Source organism: Cryptomeria japonica, chromosome 5 (assembly GCF_030272615.1).
Source record: "Cryptomeria japonica chromosome 5, Sugi_1.0, whole genome shotgun sequence".
Lineage (NCBI taxonomy): Eukaryota > Viridiplantae > Streptophyta > Pinopsida > Cupressales > Cupressaceae > Cryptomeria > Cryptomeria japonica.
The window spans coordinates 509039747-509067359 of NC_081409.1; the positions used below are offsets into that span (position 1 = coordinate 509039747).

At 38.6% G+C, this 27613-nt stretch overlaps 1 protein-coding gene across 1 annotated transcript in view; it reads right to left on the reverse strand.

Annotated features, from left to right (window-relative positions):
- The window catches only part of LOC131064874 (probable cyclic nucleotide-gated ion channel 20, chloroplastic), a gene marked incomplete at its 3' end in the record, with an annotated part of 363668 nt that overhangs the window by 33889 nt on the left and 302166 nt on the right, over positions 1-27613 (reverse strand). Inside the window, 1 exon segment of the mRNA XM_057999185.2 lies at positions 14935-15012. Within this exon segment, the coding sequence (XP_057855168.1) occupies positions 14935-15012 (78 nt within the window).

A 27613-nucleotide genomic window follows, 5' to 3' on the forward strand; every position in this document is an offset into this window, starting at 1 on the left:
TTAATAGAGAATGATGCCATGACAGTAAGGCTAGTTGATTTGATGGAGCTAGACGAGGTTAGAAGTCAGGCTATGTATACACTTGAGACTCATCAAGAGTAGGTCAAGAAAGTCTTTGACAAAAAGGCGACTAATAGGGTCTTCAAAGAGGGAGATCTAGTCCTCAAGTGGGATGTAGATGGAGCCAAAGTTTGGCGACACTCCAAATTTGATGCTATCTGGAGTGGCCCATATGTCATCACTAGTTGCAAGGAGGCCAATGCATTTCATCTCTCCAGACTTGATGGCGAAGTTCTTCCAATCCTAGTGAATGGGATTCATCTCAAGCCCTGATTCTGATGAGGGTGTTGATGACTATGTAAATATTAGACTAGAGGTTGTTTTGCTTTCATAAGTGCTTGTACACCTACCACATTCTCCTTAAGAGGGTGTGCGTTCTAGTTTCTAGTTTTCCTCCAAGTGATGGCACACACATGTTTTGGGTCTTTCAATGACTCAGTGCCCAATGGATGCTCAAGGCTTCTGGACTTCATGCTTAGCAAGCAAGCATCTCACAGAAATCGCCAAAAATGTTGTCATTTTATGACACCCTTGGTCCATCAGTAAGAACCGATCAGAGATTTGATCCATGGACCTATGCTGCCCTAGTTGATCAAAGAGAAAGCAGAAGAATCATGAAGTGCGAAGTGTTGCCTTGTCCCAACGAAGTTCCTCCCTTGGCCTTTTATTCCTTCCCCGGAATTCCGGAACCCCGAGGGTCCGAAGTTCCTCCTCTTTGTCTTCTCTCAATCTTCCTTCTCCGAAACTCCGCAATGCTGAGGTTCCGAAGTTCCCTCTTCGTTTTCTCCTTTCTTCGGAACTCCAGAACCCCGAGGTTCTGAAGTTCCTTCCCTTTGCTACCTCTCCTTTTCCCCAAACTCCGGAACCCTGAGGTTCCGAAGTTCCTCTCTTTCTTTCCCTTTCTCTTATTCTCTCCGGAACTCTGAAACCTCGAGGTTCTGAAGTTCCTTCATAGCCTTTCTTCCTTCTTAACTCCGGAACCCCGAGGTTCCGAAGTTCTCTTCCTTTGCTTCCCTTTCTTCTCTTCGGAACTCCGGAACCTTGAGGTCCCGAAATTCCTTCCCTCCTTGCCTTTTCTCTCTAGTTTTCCTTGGAACTCCGGAACCCGGAGGTTTTGAAGTTCCTTCCTTAGCCTTTTTCTAGTTCTAAGGTTCCGACGTTCCCTGCTGTGTCTCTTTCCTCTTCCTCGGAACTCCAGAACCCCGAGGTTCTGAAGTTCTTTCCTTGTCTTCCCCACTTCGGGAACTCGAGTTTCTGAAGCCCCCAGACTTCCTTCCGACTGGCGACACTTCTGAATGGCGTGATCGACACTCAAGGCTTTAAATGCTCCGACAGTTTTGGTGACTTATGCACCTTCTTTTGTGAAGCCACAGGGGTGCATTTAATGTTTTCGGTAGGATTTCCATCAAGGGAGGTATGGGGCCATGCTTGTTGTGGTGACTTATGTCATGTCTGCATACTCTGACTTTGGAAGGTCAGTCAATCCTCCTTCTTAGGGTTGCCTTTTGTGGGTATGGCTAGGTTGCTTGCATGTACAAGTCAAGTGTATGCACTTCCCTGCACTGTCAGACTGACATGCAGGGGTCATGATCACTCTTGTAACCATTTTTCTATATAAGGCTTTTAAGCCTCATTGTAAAGGATTCTCTCCCTGCTGCCTTGAGCATTCCTATGCTCTTTCTCTTCTCTTGCTGAATTAAGGCATGGGCCTTATTTTGCAAGCAGATTTCAAGATTGGAGGATGCTACAAAGAAGAGATACAACAACAATTCATGGATGCAAATTATAGAATGCTTTCAAGACAGAGATAGGCTTCTTACTTCAGCCTTGCAAAAGACTTCCCTCCTGAAAAGCTAGTACTACCCCAAGCAAGAAGATAAGGTTGAAGTTCATTGGCCAAGGACAAAAAGATCATTAAGGATGCAAATTCCCGTTTCCGGTTCAAGATGTCTTCACCGATCTAGAATACTTCAAGTTCTAGCATCCTGAAGCAACATGAAGATCATCACAAACAAAGGATGATGTAGTTAGAGTCGTGTCTTCGAACACAGAGAATAATCTCAATTATGCATTTGTAATTTTGTTTTGACAAATTATATGTAATGTCAAATTTGTAATTGCAAGTGTCACTTTCACTTGCACTTTTGTAAGAATGTAATTACATGTAAGGCAACTACAAGTTGAGTTAGATTAGGACTGTAGTTGGAATAAGTCACGGTGGTTGAGAGAATTTCTCAAGTTAGTTAGGATCCTCCCACCTTTTTCTCAAGGCTCCTCTCCTATAAATACTTGAGGGGGTATATTGTAATTGATATCTTTTGGCAATGCAACAAAATTCTGCTAGATTATATGTGGTTGTGCACTCTAAGACTTTGAGCTTAGATGTAAATCAAATTGCTTTCAATAAAAGAGGCAAGTTGTGTTGAGACTTTGTGCCAATTCAAGTTGTTATGTGACGACATTTACTGGAGTTGATTGTGAGTTTTGTTCTATTGTTCAAGAGGGATTTAAATTCAATCTTGCAGATTTGGAGCTACTAATTGTATTTAGAGTTATATGTTTGGTTTTCAGATTTGGTCTTGCAGACTTTGAGCTACTTATCATATTTAAAGCTAGTGTGGAAAGCTCAAGTGGGAAGATAGCTTGTAGACTTTGTGCTGCTTCTATTTTTAAGACTTGTGCATGTAAGGTGTAGTGCATCATGTAGTTAGACTTTGAGATGCTACATATTGTGCTTAGTTAGTAGAAAATCATCTAAAAAGGTTGATAGGACAATAGATAGTTGAAGACTTTAAGCTTTTTTTCTATTTTTCCATCTTGGGGAAATGACGAAGGTCTTTGTGCCTTCATGGAAACTTTGCTTCCCTTTATGTTCCAAAAATCCTACAAAAAAGTCTCATTTCTATATTTGTTGTTATTTATTTCCAATTGCTATTAGTTTTCTGTGAAGAGAAAAGAGTATAGTTTTTCTTGAAAGAAGAAGAAAGACTGTTGTCCTACCCATATTCGATTAGCTTAGTTTGTAGATAGGGGGAGCCTTCCCTAAATTAGGAGAGTATCATACTCGCACACTGTGGCTAAAACCACAATTTTTCACATCCCCCAGGTATACAAAATTTTCAACCAACACACATCAACGAAACTCCTTCATAAGTGCAATTGTTTGACAATCTCGATCCATTCATCATTAGTAAGTGCAAAATACTTTTCAAATCCAATTGAACCTTTCTCTATCTCAAGCTTTGACTTTTGTTTCATAGTTTAGATTGATTCTTCAGTGGTAGATTCTCGGCTTCCTCTAGCAGCCAGTCATATCTCTCTTTGATCCACCAACTGAAATCATTCTTCTTCCTCTGCCTATATTCAGGCCAAAGGGGATTAATTATTCAACAACAATTCTTCCTTAGATCATTTTGTTCCTTCTTGATGAAGCTTCTCCTTGTATAGAATATTCTAAAAAAATGAATTTCTAAGTTAGTTTCTCTTCTTTCTGAATTTTTTTTTTGATTCTTCAACTAGTTGGCTTATTAACTCTCAACTTATGCCCTTCATTGTAGTGCTTCATACTCAATGCTTATTGTCAACCATATGTTTTATTCAACCTAACTTCATAGAGGGAGTGGCACTAGAAAGGTTATACTAATAAAGAACACATAAATAGTTTCAAAAAGAAAGGAAAGTAATTGTGCATTGCAAACACAAGATGAATGTAATTACAGCTTTATTTACATAATATATTGTATATGAAGTTGGATATGGTACAAGGGCAGTCCATCAACATCAAAGACCCCTCTTGCATTTCCTATCTGTGATGTACCCTTCTAGTTAGACATCAGATAGTCAGCAGGATTACCCTATTAGTTGACCCTTGTAGGCTAATGGGGTTGGTTAGAGGGTCCTTTGAGGTAGAGAATTAGTCAGTGAATGGGTTATTCTTCTTCTCCAAAGATCAGTAGTTTCAGACTTGACATTTGTATGGGTTTCAGAGCTCATTTTCTCATACTATTTATAGTAAGTCAGGGGATGCTTGAGAGGGACCCTTACTATTTTTAGTAAGGCAGTCAGATGCGCAATGGATGTAGTTATTGACCCTCTAGTTCAGACGAGATTAAACATAATGAATATTTAAGGAGTTATTAATGTTTAAATGGCCTAAATGATATTAATTAATTAAAAGGAGATATTAATAAGTTATAACTTAATGTTATAACTTGACGATCTAGTCGTCATTTAAAGGTCGCCAAATATTTAATTAATTAAGGACACCAATCCCAAGGTGGAGAAGTAATAAATATTAAAGTGAAATGTTATAACATTTTAATGAGCATTTAATGTGCTTTTTGAGGAAAATTGACCTCTTCTTGGAGAGTTAAATACATTGCCTTCCGAATCGAACCATTCATTCTATTGTGCATCTCTTTCATGAATTTTCTTTGCAAGAAGAAGCTAAGGGTTTCTGTCTTCAGCCAGCCATTAGAGAGCGTAGATTCTTCAGTGTTGCAGCCATTCTGAGGTGGTGAAATATCCATTGAAAGTCGCATCAAAGAGAACTTCATACAGAGGTTCTATTTGTGCAAATTTGAGGAAGAATTTTGTAAGGATTGATCTGATTTTAGGTTCTAGATTAAGGAGAATTAAACGACCATTTTTTTGTGATTGCTGACACATTTCTCAAGGCTGGGCGACCTGCTTTTGTAGCCATGTAATGTCCCCTTCTCGTTGATGACCTTCCAGTAGTTCATTAGTCTATTCCTGAGACCTGTAGACTAGGTGGAATGAAGAATGAGGGTCTAACATTGATGAGGCGAGAACTTACTATTTTTAGTAAGTCAAGGAATGGCTATTTTGGTGATACTGTCCTACTGAGCTCTCCATGCTCTGTCACTGGGTGCAAAGATCATGCTTTTCGGAGCATTAGTTCATGACTTACTATTTTTAGTAAGTGGCAGTATGACATAATTCTATTTCTGGCAGTGGACAAGGTCCTGATCTTGCAGCAGTTCAGTGGTCTTCTTGGCTCAGCCTCATCCTGGTTTTGACAGTAATCAGTGCGGGAGTCATATGTGACACAATTAAATATTATTTCGTTATTCTAAGGTTTAATATTTAATTAATTTAATCAATTACTACTGATTTATTGAATTTGGGATTAATGCCTAATATCTCCTAAGTGCTAGGCGAAATTTATGTCTAAGAAGGTGTTGTCAAAATTATTAAGGGAGATATTATTATATTTCCATCTCTAATGTTTGCCAAGTGAAATATCGTGGTCCTTGCTTTTTGGCGTGAGGATTGACTTGTGGGATGGCGCCACTCTTGGGGTCCACGTGAGGTGGAATGAAATGCGAATGGAGAAAGTTGAGTTTGAAGCAATTTGCATTTGGATTTGGTGATGTGAAGTTATAAATAAGAGCCTTGGGCTCCCATTCAGATCATCTTGAAAATTTGCAATGTTATGCTGACGGTTTGGCGACAGAACTTTTGAGGCTTCGGAGTGCGTCTCCCTAGTACTTCTCGGTTTCGTACTTGAATCATAGTACCTAGCTGTGTGCTGTAATCTACTATATTCTCAAAGCATGTCTTAGTCATTTTTGGTGTTGGAACGATTTTGGGAATTTGCTTGTTTGCCTATAGCTGAAGTGCATTTTCGATCACACCTCTATGCTGAAGCGACTGACCGTGATGGGTATTGGCTCTTTCATCCTTCACGGTATTGGCGATATTCACTATAAGTTTGTGGCATCTTTAGTTAAGCTTTGAATTTTCTAGACCAAATCGAAAATCCTAAGCTAGGCATGGGTTTCTAAATTGCATTGGGATGCGTGCAAAATTAGTAAGGGAGTTATGGTGTCATGTATTTGGTTGGTTATCATTGCAGTTAGTCTAGTGTGGGTTTGGGACTGATTGTGGGTGATTTGGATGTGTATTGAGAGAGTTATGAGCTTTTTAGAGTTTTCTTAGGATGTTGGTTTTGCAATTCCAGCCTGCAGTTTTGATATTAGCTGAAATTCATGTTCTTATTGGGATAATCAGCATTACTCTCTTCTCATATCTTCTATTTTTGTAAGGTTCAATAGTAGTACTACTAACCAGTTCTATTTTGTAATTCTCATCTCGTTGAAAAGTGGAAGAGGCTGGCTTGCCGCCTATTATCAAGCAAATTGTAATTTCAGTCCTCCCACTGCATAAGTGGTCGAGTGATATCTAAGTGTAATGGTCCTCCCTCTGCATAAACAGTCGAGTTGAGATTGTTATGTAATTGCAGTCCTCCTGCTGAAATATTGCGGTTGCGTGATTCGTATTTTTGTGTATCTCACTTGGCTAGTTCACTGCCAAGTTTTCTTGCTTTCTCGCTGGATAAGCGGAAGGGGCTAGCTTGCCACCCAAGCATTGCATTGTTTTTCAGTTAATTAAGCTAATGATCCCCTCAACACCGTATGCTCTCACCTTCCCACATTGGGCACTTGGTGATCAGAAAGTGGAAGGGTTACTTTCCCAGCATGTTTCAGTTTATGATTTCTAACCTTAACGGGTTATCTTTTTGTTGATGACTATTGTTGGCCTTAAAATAATAAAAAAAATAGCTGGGATATTACAGTGGTACTAGAGCTGGTTTTCCTGCCAGCCTGTGAGTTGCAGTGGGTTCAGAAGTCTCCATGAGTGACAGAGACGTCAGATACTACAACAAAGAGCAGAAGAGACAGCAGTTTCAGATTTCGATAGTGTCGGAAGAGGACACATTTTCAGAAGTACTAAGGAACAGAGGGAAGGATTTATATTCTTCAGACTCAATGGATTCAATGGCAGATAAGACTACAAAACCGAATGAGGCACCTGATAAGAAGGTTGAGAGACAATTCAATGCCATGATGGACATGATGTCTCTACTGCTGGCCAAGCTTAATGTAATGTCCCTACTTTGAAATATAATCTAATAATAAATAATAATAAAAAGTTAAATACAACAGAATAAATATAAAAAATTAAAATATAAAAGAATAAATATAAAAATTAAAATATAAAAGAATAAATATAAAAATTAAAATATAAAAGAATAAATATAAAAATTAAAATTAAAATATAAAAGAATAAAATTGAATATAATTAAATATAATTAAAATTTGATTAAAGCTAATGAAAGGTCAAAAGGCATGAATTGATAAGATGTGACTCCCTCAAACGTGAGATATAAAAGGGAGAAGAGAAACTCATTTGAGGGGGGAAGAATTTGGAAATAAGAAGTGCAAATCTGATTTAAATAATAAGTGCAGATCTGATTATGAGAGGTTGTGTCCCTTTCAAAGGGCAGAAATAATGAAGAGTTGCACTCTTTCAAAGGGTGCTAATGGTGAAAGGGTGTGTCTCTTGCTAAAGGGCATACATGATGAAGAGGTGTGACCTCTCCCTCACATTGAGAGATATAAAGGAAAGGAATTAAAAACATCTAGTAAGATCACCATGGATCAGATCAGATCAGAACTGTTATTAAGTTACAGGCAGTAACCTCCTTGTTCTTGGTGGTATGTATGGGGATTTGTTTAATAAGTATGCTTAATATATGAAGCCCAATAATATTCTTATGCAGAATTAATAGTAATACTAATATGGACTACAATATGTATGACAGTCATACTTAATTTCATATATATATTCATAATACATAAGAAATATATATACTTAAAGTCTAAATCATGTTATTACTTTCCGTATTTAAGAAGATGGGATTGAGATGTTCCAAAGAGGGGCAGTCTAAATCCAAGCAATAGGTTAAGTCCCAAGATAGGGTGGGGATCAGCGACCCGTAAGCCTTGAGGGTATAGACCCAAGATAGGTAAGGGCTTGGATCTGTAAACTTTGAGGGAACCTATTGTATTTGGTCTCTAAGCGCTTTGGTAGCATATGTAAATCCTTCTCCCTTAAAACTGAAGTAGTAGCAGGGTTTGATATCTATATTAAGAACTATGAATGATGAAATTAATCAGCTAATGAGGAAAATAGACAAGCACTTCTTAATAACTTATTGAAGAAAATCTATTAATTTTAGTATATTTAAATAGATCAAGTAGGGGAAATTACACTTAACCAGAATGTTGTTGGGACCCTAACCAACCCAACAATGGACCGGAAGCTAGCACTTCTAATGCCCCTGTAGGCAATGGAAATGGGAGTAACAACGGGAGTAACAATGGAGGTTCAGCCCCAAGACCTTTACAACCTGTATTTCTGCCAAGAGAAGTACAGCAAGCTGAAACAGAAATACCCACAGCTGATGAAATAAGAAACAGCTACATGGAGTATGCTTCTCTTCCTGGTGAGATCCGAGATATCCTAACTCTGGATCAGTTTATGAATCAGAAAATGAAGAGAGGAAGTTGGAATGACTATAAGTCTGCTGCCCCAAGAGATTATCAGCAAGCTCTTGGAAGAGTGACCTTAGCACACTTTGATGGAAGCACTAAGAGCACAACTAGAGCATGGGTGCAGAAGTTGGACAATTACTTGTCCTTGAGGCCTATGCCGGAGGAGGATGCCATCAAGTTTGCTACCTTGCACTTGGATGGAGTGGCCCGAATGGTGGTACCATGGGTTGGTCACCCTTGGTCATAACTTAATCACCACCTATGCTAATTTCACCAACATGGGGCAGTGTTCTCCAAGATTGACCTCAGGTCGGGGTATCATCAGATTAGAATGAGAGCATCAGATGTGGAGAAGACCGCTTTCAGATGCCACTTTGGGCATTTTGAGTTCCTAGTCATACCCTTTGGCTTGGCTAATGCACCAGCTACATTTCAATCATGCATGAACAGAATCTTCCAAGAACAACTAAGGAAGTTTGTTTTGATATTCAGCAAATCTTGGAAAGAACATTTACAGCAGTTGGATGAAGTGTTAAGCATATTAGAATCCGAATCCCTGTTTGCTAAGGAGTCCAAATATGAGTTTGGGATGGAAGAATTGCTCTACCTTGGTCACATTATCAGTGCAAGTGGTGTGAAGGTGGATCCTGAAAAGATTAGAGCCATCTTGATTGGCCTACTCCCGAGAACATAACACATTTGAAGGGATTTTTGGGTTTGTGTGGGTTTTATCGGAGGTTTGTGAAGGGATATTCTCAGTTGGCTGCCCCCCTCACAGATCTTACCAAGAAAGGAGCTTTTGAATGGTCCGAAAAGGCACAGACAATGTTTGAGCAGTTTAAGGGGATCATGAGTTCCTGCCCTGTTTTAGCATTGCCTGATTTCACCAAGCCGTTTGAGCTACAGTGTGATGCATCTGGAGAAGGTGTTGGTGCAGTCCTCATGCTAGATAAGCATCCTATACTCTTTGAGAGCAGGAAATTGAGAGGTCCTAAAAGACTGTATTCAATTTATGACAAGGAAATGCTTGCCATAATGCATGCCCTTGCGAAGTTCAGGCAGTATCTGGTGGGGATTAAATTCATTATTAAGACTGATCACAACAGTCTTAAACACTTCATGCATCAAAAAGATTTGAATGAGAGACAACAGAAGTGGGTGGGTAAGCTGCAGGCTTACGATTTTGATATTGAGTATGTTAAGGGTAAAAACAATGTTGTGGCAGATGCCCTATCCAGAAGGCCCCATTTAAGCTCAATATGTGAGCTTATTGCTGATTGGAGAGAGTTGTTGCTTCCTGGTTATGCCAAAAATCAGTTTGCAACCAGCCTTATAGAAGGTACTTTTCATGATGAAAGGTACAAATTGGTTGAAAGATTGATACTGTACAAAGGAAGAATTTTCATAGTGGCTGAATCTAAGTTAAAAGAGAAGATTTTGAAGACTTTCCATAACATCCCCCTTGCTGGTCACCAAGGTTATTTCAAAACATACAGGCAGATCCGGGAGAGATTTTCTTGGAAGGGACTTAAAAATGATGTTTTAAAGTACATTAAAGAGTGTCATATATGTTAGAGGAACAAATATGAGAACACTCTACCAGTTGGTTTGTTACAACCTTTGCCTATTCCCGATCAAAAATGGGAAAGTATTTCCATGGATTTCATCACTGGGTTGCCTCGGGCTCAAGGGAAGGATAGTATCTATGTAGTGGTGGACAAACTTACAAAGTTTGCTCATTTATTTGTCATCACTAGTTCTTTTACAGCAACTCAAGTTGCTGAAGTGTTCTTCCGGGAGGTGTTCAGATTACATGGGTTACCGAAGAACATTGTGAGTGATAGGGACAACAAGTTCCTAAGTGCTTTCTGGCAGGAGATTTTCAGATTGTGTGGCACTGTGCTCACTCCAAGCACCAGTTATCACCCCCAAACTGATGGGCAGACCGAGATAGTGAATAAGTGGTTGGAAAGTTATCTTAGAAACTATGTCTCGGAGCAGCAGAATACATGGGTGAGATGGCTTCACCTAGGAGAGTATTGTTACAATTCCTCCTATCACATGTCCATCCGGATGTCACCATTCATGGCACTATATGGTTATGAAGCTCCTAGCTTCGCGGACTTGGTATTCGGTGATAGCAGAACCCCTTAGGCATAGGATATGATGCAACAAAGCCAAGATATTTTAAGGATTCTGAGGGACAATCTCCAGCATGCACAAAATCAACAGAAGTTGTATGCTGATCAGCAACGAATTGAGCGCACCTTTGAGGTGGGCGACCTGGTTTATTTGAGGCTCCAGCCCTAAAGAGAGTCTACTCTCAAGAAGAGTGGGGTTGAGAAATTGAAGCCACGATTCTATGGGCCTTTTAGAGTCAGCAGGAGGATTGGAGAAGTGGCGTACGAGTTGGAATTACCATCAAGTAGCAGAATCCGTAATGTATTTCATGTGTCTCGCCTTAAGAAGGCTCTAGGACATAATGTTGTTGCTTCAGCTGAGTTACCTCTGCTTGATGAGGAGGGAGAGTTGGTTTTGGTTCTTGAAGCTATCCTTGATTTTAGGGAACGATCTTTGAAGAGAAGAGTGATCAGGGAATACTTGATCAAATGGAAAAATCTACCAGCAAAGGATGCTACGTGGGAAAATGAGGAGATTTTACTGCATCTAGCCTTACAGTTGCTTGAGGACAAGCAATTTTGGGGAGGGCGGACTGTAATGTCCCCTTCTCATTGATGACCTTCTAGTGGTCCATTAGCCTATTCCTGAGACCAGTGGCTAGGTGGAATGAAGAATGAGGGTCCAGCATTGATGAGGCAAGAACTTACTATTTTTAGTAAGTCAGGGAATGGCTATTTTGGTGATACTGTCCTACTGAGCTCTCCATGCTCTGTCATTGGGTGCGAAGATCATGCTTTTCGGAGCATTAGTTCATGACTTACTATTTTTAGTAAGTGGCAGTATGGCATAATTCTATTTCTAGCAGTGCACAGGGTCCTGATCCTGCAGCAGTTCAGTGGTCTTCCTGGCTCAGCTTCATCCTGGTTTTGACAATAATCAGTACGGGAGTCATATGTGACACAATTAAATATTATTTCCTTATTCTAAGGTTTAATATTTAATTAATTTAATCAATTACTGCTGATATATTGAATTTGGGATTAATGCCTAATATCTCGTAAGTGCTAGGCGAAATTTATGTCTAAGAAGGTGGCGTCAAAATTATTAAGGGAGATATTATTTTATTTCCATCTCTAATGTTTGCCAAGTGAAATATCATGGTCCTTGCTTTTTGGCGTGAGGATTGACTTGTGGGATGGCGCCACTCTTGGGGTCCACGTGAGGTGGAATGAAATGCGAATGGAGAAAGTTGAGTTTGAAGCAATTTGCATTTGAATTTGGTGGTGTGAAGTTATAAATAAGAGCCTTGGGCTCCCGTTCTGATCATCTTGAAAATTTGCAATATTATGCTGCCGATTTGGCGACAGAACTTTTGAGGCTTCGGAGTGCGTCTCCCTAGTGCTTCCCGGTTTCGTACTTGAAACATAGTACCTAGCTGTGTGCTGTAATCTACTATATTCTCAGAGCATGTCTTAGTCATTTTTGGTGTTGTAATGATTTTGGGAACTTTCTTGTTTGCCTGTGGTTGAAGTGCATTTTCGATCACACCTCTCTGCTGAAGCGACTGACCGTGATGGGTATTGGCTCTTTCATCCTTCCCGGTACTGGCGATATTCACTGTAAGTTTGTGGCATCTTTAGTTAATATTTGAATTTTCTAGACCAAATAAAAAATCCTAAGCTAGGCATGGGTTTTTGAATTGCATTGGGATGCGTGCAAAATTAGTAAGGGAGTTATGGTGTCAATTCTTTGGTTGGTTATCATTGCAGTTAGTCTAGTGTGGATTTGGGACTGATTGTGGGTGATTTGGATGTGTATTGAGAGAGTTATGAGCTTTTTAGAGTTTTCTTAGGCTGCTGGTTTTGCAATTCTAGCCTGCAGTTTTGATATTAGTAGAAATTCATGTTCTTATTGGGATAATCAGCATTACTCTCTTCTCATATCTTCTATTTTTGTAAAGTTCAGTAGTAGTACTACTAACCAGTTCTATTTTGTAATTCTCATCCCGCTGAAAAGTGGAAGAGGCTGGCTTGCCGCCTATTATCAAGCAAATTGTAATTTCAGTCCTCCCACTGCATAAGTGGTTGAGTGATATCTAAGTGTAATGGTCCTCTCGCTGCATAAGCGGTCAAGTTGAGATTGTTATGTAATTGTAGTCCTCCCGCTGAAAAATTGCAGTTGAGTGATTTGTATTTTTGTGTATCTCACTTGGCTAGTTCACCGCCAAGTTTTCTTGCTTTCCCGCTGGATAAGCGAAAGGGGCTGGCTTGACGCCCAAGCATTGCATTGTTTTTTAGTTAATTAAGCTAATGATCCCCTCAACACCGTATGCTCTCACTTTTTCACATTGGGCACTTGGTGATCAGAAAGTGGAAAGGGTTACTTTCCCAGCATGTTTCAGTTTATGATTTCTAACCTTAACGGGTTATCTTCTTGTTGATGACTATTGTTGGCCTTAAAATAAAAATAAAAATATCTGGGATATTACAAGTCACTAATTGCAGCTAGAAAGGGCGCCATAGATAAGGGGGTGATCTTGAACAAGAAGGGTTTAAAAATTCCATGAAAATTTCAGTGAAGGCACTGGGTCCAAGGAAAGAAATTGGCATCAAATTTACGAGGATTCCTTTTTGATTCAAGGAGAATCGAATTGCCCAGAGGTTGGTTTTTGCCAGCCGACTTAGAAATTAATTTGGTCATCATATCCGGGTATGCATATGTATGTAAAGGATTCAAAATATTTGGATAATGAATAAATATGCTTGTTGCAGTCATTACTTTCTGAATCTTTTCAATTTTCAGTCTTGAGCATTCCTATGTTCTTTATTCGCATTGCTTTTTATATTCCGAAACACAAAAAAAATGAAAAAAATCAGAAAACAAATCAAAACTTTCAGTAGTATTCATCTGAGAATTCAAGTAGCACCGTCAAAGGGGACGTGGGGTCTTTACACTATCCTACCACATATAACTTAATTGATCAAGATATTAATATATGCTTTTGGATTCAGCTGTGTAAGAGTGCGATTCGAAATGTTGATGCAAAAAACTCCTACACAGTTGAATCCAGAAGCATATATTAATTTAGCATGGACTATGGAAATCTCATCTCTCTAATTGATCAAGATATGTCAGATTAACAACCACCAAAGTAACTGCCATACTAATAAAAATATTTACTTAAATGTACAATATACGTGCTTACACATGTTACATACAAAACCATGTTTGAAGTATTTTAATTGCAACTTATTACAAAATAATTGTCTGCGCTTTTCGTATTCATATATATCCTCGAAAATTTAGTTGTCAATTACAAATTAAAATCATTTCCACAAAGTATGCTTCTAAATGGTTATTCTGATTTTTTTTTATATTATCATGTTTATGTCTCTGTAAGTATGGGTATGTATTGTTAAGGATAGAGCAACATGTACTACTATTCATATGTACAGCCACCCTAACATGGAAGACCTTAAAATCAGACTAAAAGAATCACAATAGAACACGATATAGAAGACCGACCATCACTACTTGATGCATTAATTACAGAGTTCAAAAAAAATTCTTGCATAGCAATCCTTTTACTTTCAAGATAGATATAAAGATATTTCTTAAAAATTTGGACATAGTTTCTCAACAGGATAATTAACCTTTATGCTCGGGAAGTTTATTTATGAAATTATATTATATTTCCAAGTATAAGATTTTCCAATAAATACTCTGCCACCCCATCAGAATCCCAAACAAAAGATGTTTCAAGAAGACAATGATGGTCATCAGTAGACCACAACTAGGAGAATAATCCACACCAAATATTCAATATGAAGTCAGTGAATCCTTGATTACTAATTTCACACTGGCATTATTCAAGCGCTCCTATACTGCCATGAACATCACATACATACAATTCAGCATTGGCAAGTCACCCCCATTGCACAACAACCTCAAATTTGTGAGTATTACATTGGAGTGGATTATTTTGCAAGTTTTAGTTATCTTGCTTCCAAATTTAATATTTGGGGTCTTAATATATAAAAATATCCATTTTATCTTAATTCTAAAGTTTTGTGACTGCTTGAAACTAAGTTAAGCTCTAGTAAAGAACAAAAGGTAAAAATTCGTTGAAGTAAATTCCTCCAAATATTGAATTTTGCTAAAATATATAGAGCTTAATAGATATGATGTACATTACCCCAATATTTCCTATGAACTAAATTATTCTCTTAATGGTCAGCCTAAAGACAGCTTTTGCCAATCCCCAGTAAGTATATTGCTTCAAGAATGAACAAAACCTTCATGCACTCCTAACAAGGGAGGCCTATGAAATTAATATTGTTGTGATGGACATCAAAAGTTATAAACAAATGCCTTGGTAAAAAATTGATAGTACCTTCGCATTTGCAGTGGTAGGCGTCGACGCTCCATCCATATCTCCACATCTCGTCGTCTCAATTGCATTTCTAATCTCCTAAGTCAACAAATACACACAATGTGAAAAACACAAATATCCATGTTTGACAACAGAATAATAAGAAAACAGGAATAAAGATAAATGTAATCCCAATATAAGTTTTACCCTGCAAGAATATAAAAAATGTAGAAAATAAAAAACTTAATCATCAAATATGCACCCAACTGAATTCTAATCACTTCAAAACAGAAATTAAAAGAGACACACTTTAGCTCAAGCATTTATTAGCCAGAAGTCCTGTTTAATCATTATCTTCAATATGTCCTATTTTACTTTCATTGATGTAGTGTCGCAAGCCTGTTTTCTCTTTTTGAAAATTTTGCAGATTGGAAGGATAGATTGACAATGCCACTAAGAGATTGGTTGCTGATAAGAAGTCTGGTTTGTACTTTTTTAAAGTTCAATCATTGTGCTTGCACTTATTCATGGAAAACTAAACATTTCAACCAATATTACAATAGGAAATGGTATAGTATCAGATTTAACAATCATAAGCATTAAATAACTCAATTACAAAGCATAACAATGTTGTACAGCTAAGTTACCGATTCGGGTACGGGTATAGTTACGGATTCATGGGTACGCCAATTTTCTTTTTCCTTGGGTACGGTACAGGTACAGGTACGTCCATACATATGTAGAGGTATATGTATACATATATTATATAAGAGGAGTGATACTCATAAATCCATAATTGCCAATAAATGTCAATAAACATCGAAAAAAAAGAATATTTTGATACCTCATTCATAATTTGAAAAAATTGTGATGTCTCCATTTTTGGAGGTAGAATAATTAGTTAAGTTGTCCCAATTAATTATATTTCTTAAGGATAGCTTAATTGATTATTTTAATTAAAAAGTATTAAGTTAATTATTTATAAAGTTATCAAATAAATAAAAATTAAAAGGTAATTTTATATTTAATTAATTTAATAAAGTGACTTAAATTAATATTGTATCATAAAAAGTCACTTAAGTGAAATAATATTATTTCTAGAAGCTTCTTCAAAGGTTGGAGAAAAAGTATGAAAGAAGGTCAAGTTAAGCTTCTAATCATTGAGGATTTGATATTTTGATTTGGAGTTCTTCGTGGTAAAGGAACCAACTGGGGTTTCTATCATTATTGATCATTGGGAACGATACCTCCCATTGATTTGCATAACTGAGGTGGTGAAAGATCCTCCAAAGGGTTGCATTTGTGAGTGAGGGATACTACAGTCCTTAATACCTGAGCTTATTAAATTTGGCATCAGCATTCATGGAAGTCAGTTTGGGAGAATACTTCAGCTATATGGTCAATTGACATTCATGCTTCAATCTGCACTTTTAAGGAAGAGATAGGAGATTTCTTCCGGAGCTGTTGGAGGTGATTTGTGAGGATAATTCATATGCGCTAGTCTGTTGTTTGTATGTGCTGAATTACTAGTCATATGCGCCGAAAGATGGTTCATATGCGCTCAAGGATTTATCATATGTGCTGAACAATTAGTCAAAAGCGCTAGACTGTATGTCATATGCGCTATTCTATAGATTTCCAATATTTGCTCAATTTTTATTATCTGTTGACTTTTTCGAATTTGATTTTTGTACCAGAGGCTTTTCGGATGTTTATTGATGATTTTCCAGATTGAGCGTTTGATTGATTTGATGATCTTTCATGGTTTCCACTTCTATGTCATCTTTATGATGGATTTATGCCTCTATCATGTTGAGAGGTCGTGGTAGAGAGAGTTATTTATTGTGTTCAGTCCAGCAAGTTCATGTGCCTTGCTGTTGTTATTCGTTTCGTTTGATGAGTAGATTTGGTTATATTCTTGATGCATTTTTTTATGCTATGAGGCTCTTGATGTTTATTTGGCTTTATAACCTTTGGATGACCATGTATGTGTATGGTTGTATGATGATTACAATTCCAGATTTGATTGTTATTATGAGCCTCTTGTTGCATTTATTGTTTGGGCCATGTTAGGGGGGAGTGGGCTTCCATGTGATGACCGGGGTCACGAGAGATAGGCTTGCATGAGGTTCCTTGTAAGGATGCATGAAGTCTAGACCGCTAGGGCACTTTGGGAGTTTACCATGATTTGTAATAAGTGATAACCTAATAATTAATGGATTGGGTAGGTAGATTCATTAATAAGATAACAATTGATTTGAGCCTCATGACTTAGTCCTAGGGAGGATGTTTTAGGATAAGCATGAGAAGGTCGTGAAGATGGTAAGCTAATCTCCCTTGGTCTCTCATAGGTTGAGATGGCTCCACATGTTCATCAGGCTAGTGCCTTATGTTATTATGTTCTGAGGATGGCATGTGATGACACTCCACTCCTACGTGTTTCCCCTTGATGATTTATGATTAATCCTTATTGGATGTATTTATGTCTTGATGAGTTATACGCCTCTGGAAGTTTATTCTTGTTGTTTCGTGTGGGTTCTTGCATGAGTGTCCTTGTGTGGATAGTCTCTTTGGTTAGAGTGTCAGCTTAGGTCTAGAGTGTGTGTTGAGACCTTGTGTCTTCTCCTAGCACGAGGGGTGGTTCCTTTGGTTCCACATGGTCGGGTGGTTGGTGCTTTTTAGCCATTGGGATGTTCTCTTGGATTCTTCATGCGTGGATGTGGATACTTCCTCATGATGATTATGGATGTACCTTGTAGCAGATTTATGTAATGAATATGATGAAATACATGTAATATTCTTGTACGTAGTAGTTGGAATCTTGTAGTAGGAAGAGCTATGCTGATGATGTATTCTATGTACTTGTAATTGTAAGATGGATTGTAGTTGGATTTGGGATTATGTTATAAATTGTAATGAGACATGTCCTCATTTTTGTTTTCAAAAATGAAGGACCATTACATAAATTTTTTGTCAAAAAATGAAATTTTACTTTACGGCACGCTTCTCGAGGCGTAATTTTTTTCGCCCTTGGACTGGCTTAATCATCACTCTGTCCTCGAACTACGTTTCAAATTTCATCGCATTCTGGGTTCGTTTGCTATGTCTTTCTTTCAATTTCGAGTTTTTTCTCTCTGACTGCAGGTGGGAAATTTTCCTTGAATTGCAAGTTTTAATGATTTTCTTTGTTTTAGTCTTTGTAGGGAAATTTTTGGCTAATTACAAGTGCACTTTATTGAAAAAAGAACTTGTAACTTACTTTTTATTTCCCCCTTGATGCTTTTGGGTTTTTTAAGTCATAATAGGGATTTTTTGGATAAGTTACAAGTTAATTTTAAATTGCATATTTAAAAGTCACTTGTAATTCTTTTGTAAAACCCCTATTTTAGTGTCTTTTGCTTGTAATGGGGATTTTATTCCCCTATTGCATGTATTGAGTTATTAAAACTTGTTGTAGGGATTTTATTTTCCCTTTACAAGTTATTATAACTGCATACCTCTCTCCAAAACCCGATTTTGCTTAGAAATGGAATAAAGTGACATTTTAAACTTGTTATTGTGTCCAAAAAACCCAATTTTCTCCATAAAGTGTAAATAGAGGAATTTTAAACTTGCAATTGGATTTTAAAACCTAAGTTTGCCTTGTTGAGAGAAAAGTAACATTTTAAACTTGTAATATGGGAATTAAAACCCAATTTTCTCTATTGCATGCAAAATGGAATTTGCATTTCTTTTCCAAAAACTCGACGACCTAAGGAAGGCAATTTTGTTGGAAATTTGAAGCAATTTTTGTGGAGATTGTTTGGGAGATAGAAGGCGTTTTGGATTCCTCCCTATTTTTATGCATTTGCAAACACATATCATGCCATTTGGGGTTTATGATTGCTGGTTTTTTGGTGTTAAATAGCAAACACGTTTTTGCTAAATACCGCGATTTTCTCTTCCAAGATGCCATGGATCTCTCATCTCCCAAGTCATTTTGCTTGCTATACCTAGGCGTTGGGGTTTGATGGAGATTTGACTGGTTCTTATGCCATTAAATTTGCATTTGGTGCCACGTTTTGCTACCCATGGCATTTTGGTAAAAACGTGGCTAGGGTTTTGGAATGTGGTTAGTTTCTATTTGAAGAGTTTTCCTCCCTTCTTTCAAAGATTGTTTCATCTTTTGAAGAGGCATTTCAGATTGAAACAAGGTATTATTTCTTTTCTTTTCTTGTTCATTTTCTTGTTTTCTTGTCTTCTTGTTTTTCCTTTCTATTTGTAAATTTGTGTATATGTTAGTTTTGCCCCAAAAATCGGTTTTGTGAGAGAGATTTTCCCCTTTGCAGGGCAATTTGTGAATAATTGATCTTCCCTTATGGTTATAAGAATTTAACCATCTTCTAGTGAAATTTCAAGTTGCAAAGATGAAAAATTCCCATGCTTCCAAAATCGGGTTTTTAGAACCGGATTGCATGTCCAAAGTTCTTCCCATTTTCTTGAAAATGACATTCCCAAAACCTTCCTATTTTTATCCATCCATATTGCTTATATCCGTACTTTGCATTCACATCATTTCCCACAAGTCTAAATCTCATTTTTCACTCATTTCTCCATTTTCCATTTTACAAGTATACTTGCATTCGGGTTTTAAAAGTCCGATTGCATGTTCATTCTTCCCAACTTGTATACTTGTAAAACTCTCCCCAAGATCCGAAATTGGTCAAAGTCAAATTTCCACCATTCCCATTTATTTCCCATCTTTCTCTCACAAATTCGTGAAGTGAAAGGGTTGGAGTTCTTCCCATTTGAAGAAGGAAAAAAGTTGGTTGCAGCTGATTATGATGTTGCCTTAACACTTTTTAAGTCTTCATTGCAGTATACCAGGTTGTCCTTCAATGTCAAATTTACCATCCTCTCCTATTCTGAAGAAGATGAAGTATAAATATGACAAGTACCAGAATGAAGTTTCACCTTTGCAAGTTTCCTCTCCTTTGGATCACATAAAAGACATGGAGATAGGGCATGTGGACAGGTCAGGATTCCTCAAGAGAGTGGAGAATCCGCATGATAGTAATATGCAACGGCTGTTGGACAGCCATATCCAGCATGCATCCTCTTTTCCCGTGGCTGCCCTAGAACCTGAATTTGTTCTCACTTGCGCCCGTCACTTTGACAAAGAGACGACAACCATTAAAAATGATGATGGTGAGGCAATAATCCACCTTGATGCAGATACAATTGAGAAAGTCTTCAAAATACCACTAGCACCTGTTTATATGGAAATTTCAAAGGATAGTGCAGGCAAGTACTATGTCAGGAGGGAAAAGGACTGTAAACGTCATATCAATAGGTGGATTCATGAGCCACGAGCCGCCTTCTCAAGGTGGGCTAAGTTGTACCGTTGCGACTTTAAGTGGGAAATTGGAGACATCATAACTCTCCTTAGCAAGATGATGTGTCTTGAGCACTCTAATGTTTTTGAACCCTAGATGTATCAGTTTACCATGTTCATAAGGCAATCCCATCACATTTCATGGGGAGAGATTATCAGTGGTGCTTTGTGTGAGCAACTTGCCGTAGTCCCTACCACCATGACTTTCTACATGAGTTCATACTTAGTGTATTTGGCAGCGTCACTCAGACATTTCCCTAATCTTTCTACCAAGGGTGACCACTCGCTTATACCTGTGTGGGAATATTATGATCAGCTGCCTTTGAGACCCAACAGATTACATTTCAGAAGAGTTCAAGATGCATTCTTTAGTTACTTCATGTGCCAATTTGACAAGACTCTAAAGAACAGAAGGGTGTCAGATGAAGCATGGGAAAGAGTCAATGAGTATGGGTGCTTGTTTCTTCAATTCCCAACTTTCACTTATGTGAGGGTCGGATGCTACAGTGGACAACCATACATGCTCCCTAGATACCCAACTGATAAGATCATTCTTATGGAGTTGGGAAGACAAATCATGGTTGTGCACGCTCATCAATCTGTCAGACATAAGGTCGGAATGGGGATTTCTACAACAAATCCATTGAAAATTGGTCGATATTCTCTTGTCACATCCGTCAAAGCCAAAGCTATGGAGACTGAGATGCAAGAGATTAAACTCAAAAGGTTTAAGTCCAGGGCAGATTTTGATTACCGAGGAATAAAGGAAAAGATCAAAAAGTCCTTCGTGCACGTGTATCGTATTGAGGATTTTTGGGTAGATCTCCGTGCGGAAATGGAGGTTCTCAAGATGGACTACTGCAAGCTTACTGTTGAGCAGGTTATTGATCTGAACCTGGTGGACATTCCGCAAGGAATGATCGATGATGGTCATGTGCTCGATCCAGAGTACGTCTCACGAAGGGTTGAGGAAGCCCCACTTCCTTTAATCCAATGGTCGCATAAAGAATGCACGCCCATTCTTGAAAGATTTCAGTCTATCTTGGCTAGCACCAAAACTTGGCTCAAAGGTAATGGTGTTAGACTCATCAAGATCAAGGTTGGGAAAGAAGATGACTCTACGGGGCCTCTTGGACGCAAGTTTGAGATTCAGATTCACAACAAGGAAGGTGCATCATCTTCAGGCACCAAGATCAAATTGTGGGTTAGTCGGGCAGTAGTGCTTCCTCCTGAGGAGCCGAAAGTTCATGGAAAGGAAAAGTCCTGGTTTCACGTTCATGTGATTGATCCTGATAATCCAGAAGAACAACAATCAGAAGATGCTCCTAAGTCTCTAGCGGACTCACCTCATGAGATTACTTCCCCAGTTTCCATTGAGATGCCTCTTTCTCCTCCTGACATAATAGTGGAATAGTCTCCTCAGAATGTCGTTCCTATTTCAACAGTTGAGCCGCCTCCTGATCATCAACAAGAGAATTCGTTGGAAATTCCTGAGGATAACCCTGCATGTATCCATTTGTCAGAGAATGATACCTCTACTTCTAGCTTTGAAGAATTTATAAGGCAATCTTCATGCCCATTGGTTACTGAGAAAACCATGGTCGCCATCCAAACAGATACTCCTCCCAGGGTGACCATGGTTGTTCAAACAGAAACTGCTTCTCCTTCACCTTCAACAACTACTAGAGGAGAACTAGTTGTTTTACCTCCATGGCTTAGTTCTTTTACCCCAAAGGCAAGAAATCTCTCTTGATGTCTTTGACTATCAGCAACTCAAACAGTCTAGGCCCAAGGTTGTTAAAAAGGCCAAGACAATCTCAAGAGTAATTGTTGATAGCAATAAGATGAAAGTGGCAGAAATTGTTGAACCCCTTGTGGATAAGCCACGTGAAGAAATGCAAGTTGCTGATTACAGGGTTACAAGTATAGAATTGGGCAAACAAACACATGAAGTGGTGAAACATGATGCCTAGCAATCCGTAGCCTCACTAGTGCAACGGTATGATGAACTTCTAGCAAAGAAAGACAAGCTAGAAGAGGAGAACCGGCAACTTGTTGCAACTATTCATAAAATTACAAGACCTGTTGGTGAAGGGAGTAATCCTACAAGTTCTTCTGGTTCTCAAGAGTCAATTCGGGGAGTTGAAAGAGCTGCTCAAAAAGTACAAGCATTGGATTTTTGGGTGGATCAACTTCATGATCTATGTGCACAAGTGTTGAAAGACATTTTCCAAATGATGTCTAAGTTGGAGACCATTGAAGAAAAATTGAATCATACCTCCGACACTTTCAAACAAAATTTGGAAAGGGTTGAACGTAGTTTGACAATTTGGCACACCATGCCCCAACAACAGTTGAGTGTTCTTCATGAGCATGCCATTATTCCTTCGAGGATCGTGTACTTGGAATTTGAAGAACTTCTAGAGAATAAAGCCCTTGTTCTCAAATCCCTCATTGAGGAGATTGATGATGCAATGAGATTGCGGGGTGAAGTATTCCAAGGCATTGTTTCCCATTGTGAGAAGGCCTCTTGCAACATAATGAGTCAGAACGGAGAGCTGATACCAGAAGAAGAAGTGCTCGCAGATCTACAGATGAGGATTCATAATGAATGGAGGAGCGAACAATTCTAGCTGCTTCAATTCAGGTTCTGATGAAACATCAAATCTTTTTGCACGAAATCCTGTCCATCTTGGAGAAGAACGACTCTATGCTTCTTCGATGCCATGATACCATTGTGAGGACCATGGTTGTTGCCAAGAACACCCACGAACCGAATCCCACTGAGTTACGAATGATCATCCAGAAGTTCGAAGGATTCATGTCTTCACATGCTGCAGCTTAGGTGTTTTTCAACACTTAGTTGTATTTTTTCAGATTTGAAATCTTTTAGTTGTAGTTTTTCTTTTGACAAGTTGCATGTAAAAGCCTTTTGTAAATTGCAAGTTAAGTCTTTACTTGCACTTTTGTACTTACATGTAAGGCAACTACAAGTTGTGTTCAGTTAGGACTGTAGTTGGAATAAGTCTTAGTTAGTTATTGAATAAGTCTTGGTGGTTGAGAGAATCTCTCAAGTTAATTAGGATCCTCCCACTTTTTTCTCAAGACTGCTCTTCTATAAATACTTGAGAGGTCTATTGTTATCTTTATCTTTTGGAAAACAAGCAAAAACTCTGCCAAATTTACAACAAAGAAGTTTTTGAGCTTTCATGTGTGAATTCAAGAATTGAAAGAAATAGAAGGAAATTGCTCAAGCTTTGAGTCTTTGTGATACATTCTTGAGTTTGTGTTCTATATTATCTTTCTTGAAGGTGTTCCTTCAAAGAACTTAATCGAATTTGATTTGCAGGCTTTGTGCTGCAAATATTTGAGGTTAATATAAATTAGATTAACTATTCTTTTGAGAGGAGCTGTAAGTCTTTGTGTTTGCACTTATTCTTAAGAGAGTTTAGGATCAGATTTTGTGAGAAATAGCTTTGTCTTTAAGCTTATACTACTTCACATTGTTTTATGTAGAAAAGAATAAGATATCCCAGTCTTTGAGTTGTTATAATTTGTCCTTGATAGCGTTAGTATAGAAAAGAGTAGATAGGACTTCATAAAATCAAGACTTTCAGCTTGATATTGTTGTCCCATCCCGAAGGAAGTGACAAAAGTCTTTGAGCTTTCACAAAACTTCATTTCCTTTCTCTCATTTCATTTCAAAAAGTTGTTATTGTTGTTTTATGTTAAATTGCTATCACTTTTCTATGAAGAAAAAATGATATTAGCTTTCTTGAAAAAAGAAGAAAGACTGTTTTCCCATCCCATTTTATTTTTAAAGTTGTAGTTAGATAGGGGGGGCCTTCCCTTAATTAGGAGAGTTTTACTCACACACTGTGGTTGAAACCACAATTTTGTATATTTCCCCAAGTGTACAAAATTTTCAACAAACAAGACATTGGGGATGTAATTGTATTATTGTAAGGATGTGATCTATGTATCTTAGAATTTCAATGGTTATGGTTGAAATAGAATTGAATTTGCAATATGGTTTAATTGTCTTACTTTATGGAATGTTTAGAAAGCAAGTTAGAATGTAAAGTAACTTTAGAAGAAGAATGTGAGTAAGAAATGATTGTTAGAAAGGATTAATTGGGTTAGTAAAGGTGGATCATACCTGTGCAATAGGATTGCATTATCATGAAAAGGAAAAGAGCATGTAGACAGGAAATGTTGGCTTAAAACACATTTGGATTTGGTGCATAAAATGAATGTAGGATTATGGGATTGTCTTGCATTTTAAAGTAGGAATGAAATATGCTAGTAGAATGGTATAATGGCATGCATATCAAGATGGATAGATAATCTGGTAGGTTGCATATCTCATGGTTAGGAAATTAAATATGATGCATTAACTCAAGATGGAATATGCTTATCTTGTGAGTAAGATGTCATTAAGGTAGTTAATCAAGTAATGATGTTGAAGTATCCTAGGGAAAAGTTAATGATGTTATGTTATTTCCGCTTGCGTTAATCTATGAAATGCGTAATGATGTATGTTCATAATGGTTAAATGGTTAATGAATGTAGTTAGATGGAGATGTTATGTGTTACACTAGTTGTCATTAGATGTTTAAAAAAAATTATTATCTCTATTTGCATGTTAGATGTTTAAGTTTCTATAGGGTATTTTGGCGGGCATTACATTTGGTATCAGAGCCCATGTTCAAACATTGGGTACTCTGGTTTCATTTGAGCCCATTGTGAATGTTAGCAATTAGTATGGGGTAGCCCAATGGTATTTATCCCTCCTATTTATTTTCTAGTTATAGTTGTTCTAGATGGTTGGCTTATAGTTTCCGTTTGCGTCTTGCTTAGACAAGATGCCTCCTAGGGGTAGAGATCGTTGTCGTGCTAGTCGCATGGGTACTCGTAGAAATCCTCGTCTTGAGGTTTCCGAGGAGTCGCACCACGAGGAGCAGCAGCAAGATCAGCCTAGAGACGATGCGGATCAGCCTTGAGATGATGTGATTCCACAGTTGGTGAACGTTCTTCAAGAGATTCTTGGTGGTCTAGGACAGAGGTCGGAGGAGAACCAACAGAAGGGATCTCGACATTTGGAGCATCAGGAGAGAGAGTGTTTGTGTTCTACTAGGAGGAGAGTTGAGGTGGATCAGGAGGCACTTGCAGCAAGCCACATGATAGATTTGATGAGGACTCATCCTCCTACCTCCGATGGCTTAGGTAGTGGCATGGAGGCGAAGACATGGCTTTTGGACTTAGGTAGGTGTTTTGCCATGCACCTGTGTAGTAGTAACACCAAGGCGAGATGTGCAATTATGCACCTTCATGATTTTGCAACGACATGGTGGCACATGGAGGAACAAAAGCTGCATTTGGACGTAGCGATGATACCTTGGGAGTTATTCTTGGAGCGATTTCGTGCTAGATTTCTTTCAGATCATTGGAGGCAAAGGAAGCCCGATGAGTTCCACGATTTAGATAGCAGAGGATGACTGTGGAGTAGTATGAGCGCAGGTTCTTCGAGCTTAGACAATATGTTGGGATTGCAGATGATGAGCCGATGTTGATTCACCACTTTGTGAGAGGTCTCAGTGGAGAGGTTTGGATGCACGAACTTAAGATCTTGGAGGCAGCTGTGGAGAAGGTGAGAATAGCGAAGGAGAATCTTGCTCTGGGCGTTAGGAGGTGTGACAGGAGGACAGGCAGTTAGTGCACCTATTACAGGATCTGTTGTGAGAGGATCTCAGCAACAATCTTCAGGTTATGCTAGGAGTCATCCTTCTTTCCGCAATGGTCAGCAGTTTAAGAAGTATTCTCAGGGGTAGAACTTTGCACGGGGTGCCAAATTTCAGAGTGACAGGAGTCGCAGTTGTCAGCATGACAGGAGACCTACTCCTCAGCCAGCATAGAGTTTGCAGCTGGCTTCTAGTAGAGGCAGTGATCAGCAGTCGAGTACAGGACCAGGTAGTAGAGTGTTTGGCAGGAAGGATTGTTTTGCATGTGGACAGCCATGACACATTGCCGTTCATTGTCCTCAGCATACTTCTCAGATGTCAGGGCAGCAGAAGCCAGCTACTTTAGAGCCTACAGTTGGAGATGCAGGCAGGTCCCATCGGTTATTTGTGGCCATTGATAACCATCAAGTTGAGCATCAGGCCACCGTTGTGGAGACATCAAGTGTGATAAGTGGTATCTCTTGTTCAATGTTATTTGATTTAGGAGCATCAGAATTTTTTATTTCTCCTTTTTTAGTAGAGCGATGCTGGCTTGCTACGGCAAAGCAGGATGATAGGTGGTAGGTAGAGTTAGCTACGGGGTCCAAAGTGGTGATGGATTCCCTTGTGCTCAGTTGTCCATTAATCTTTGGGGATTTCCATACTTTTGTGGATCTTCGTGTTATGTCTTTGGGATCTTATGATGTGGTTCTTGGTATGGATTGGCTTGGATCTCAGCAAGTGCAGATAGATTGTAGAGGTAAGCAAGTGTAGTGTGTGGATAATAGTGGGAAGAGTGTGGAGATTGTAGGTATTCAGAGACCTATCTCTCTTCGCATGATCTCTGCTATGCAGATGAAAAGGTTTGCGCGTAAGGGTTGCCAGTTGTTTGTAGTTAGAGTGAAAGATGTGGATGAGGGAGTTAATTCAAAGGATTTATTGCAACAGCATCCCATTCTTCAAGAGTTCGCAGATGTTTTTCCTAGTGAGATTCCAGGTATGCCCCCTCCGCGAGATACTGATTTGGTGCCAGGAGCTAAGCCTATCTCTAAGGCTTCCTATCGGATGACCACACAGGAGTTGAGTGAGTTGAGGGTTCAGTTGGAGGAGTTGTTGGCGAAGGGGTTTATTCGTCCTAGTGTGTCCCCTTGGGGTGCACCTGTGTTATTTGTGAAGGACAGATATCTTCGATTATGTATTGATTATAGGCAGCTCAATAAGGTGACGGTGAAGAACTGATAGGTCTTCTCCAAGATTGACCTTAAGTCCAGGTATCATCAGTTGAGAATTCATGAGGCGGACATTCATCACACAACTTTTCGCACTAGATATGGCCACTATGAGTTCACAGTGGTACCTTTTGGTCTCACGAACACACCATCGGTTTTCATGAGCTTAATGAATGGTGTATTCAGGTTGTACTTGGACAAATTTGTATTGGTATTTTTAGATGATATTTTGATTTATTCAAGATCAGTTGAGGAGCACAAGGATCATGTGAGGCAGGTTTTGTAGTGTCTTAGGGAGAATTAGCTATACGCCAATTTGGTGAAGTGTGAGTTCTTCCAGATAGAGGTGAGATATCCTGGTCATATGATTTAAGGAG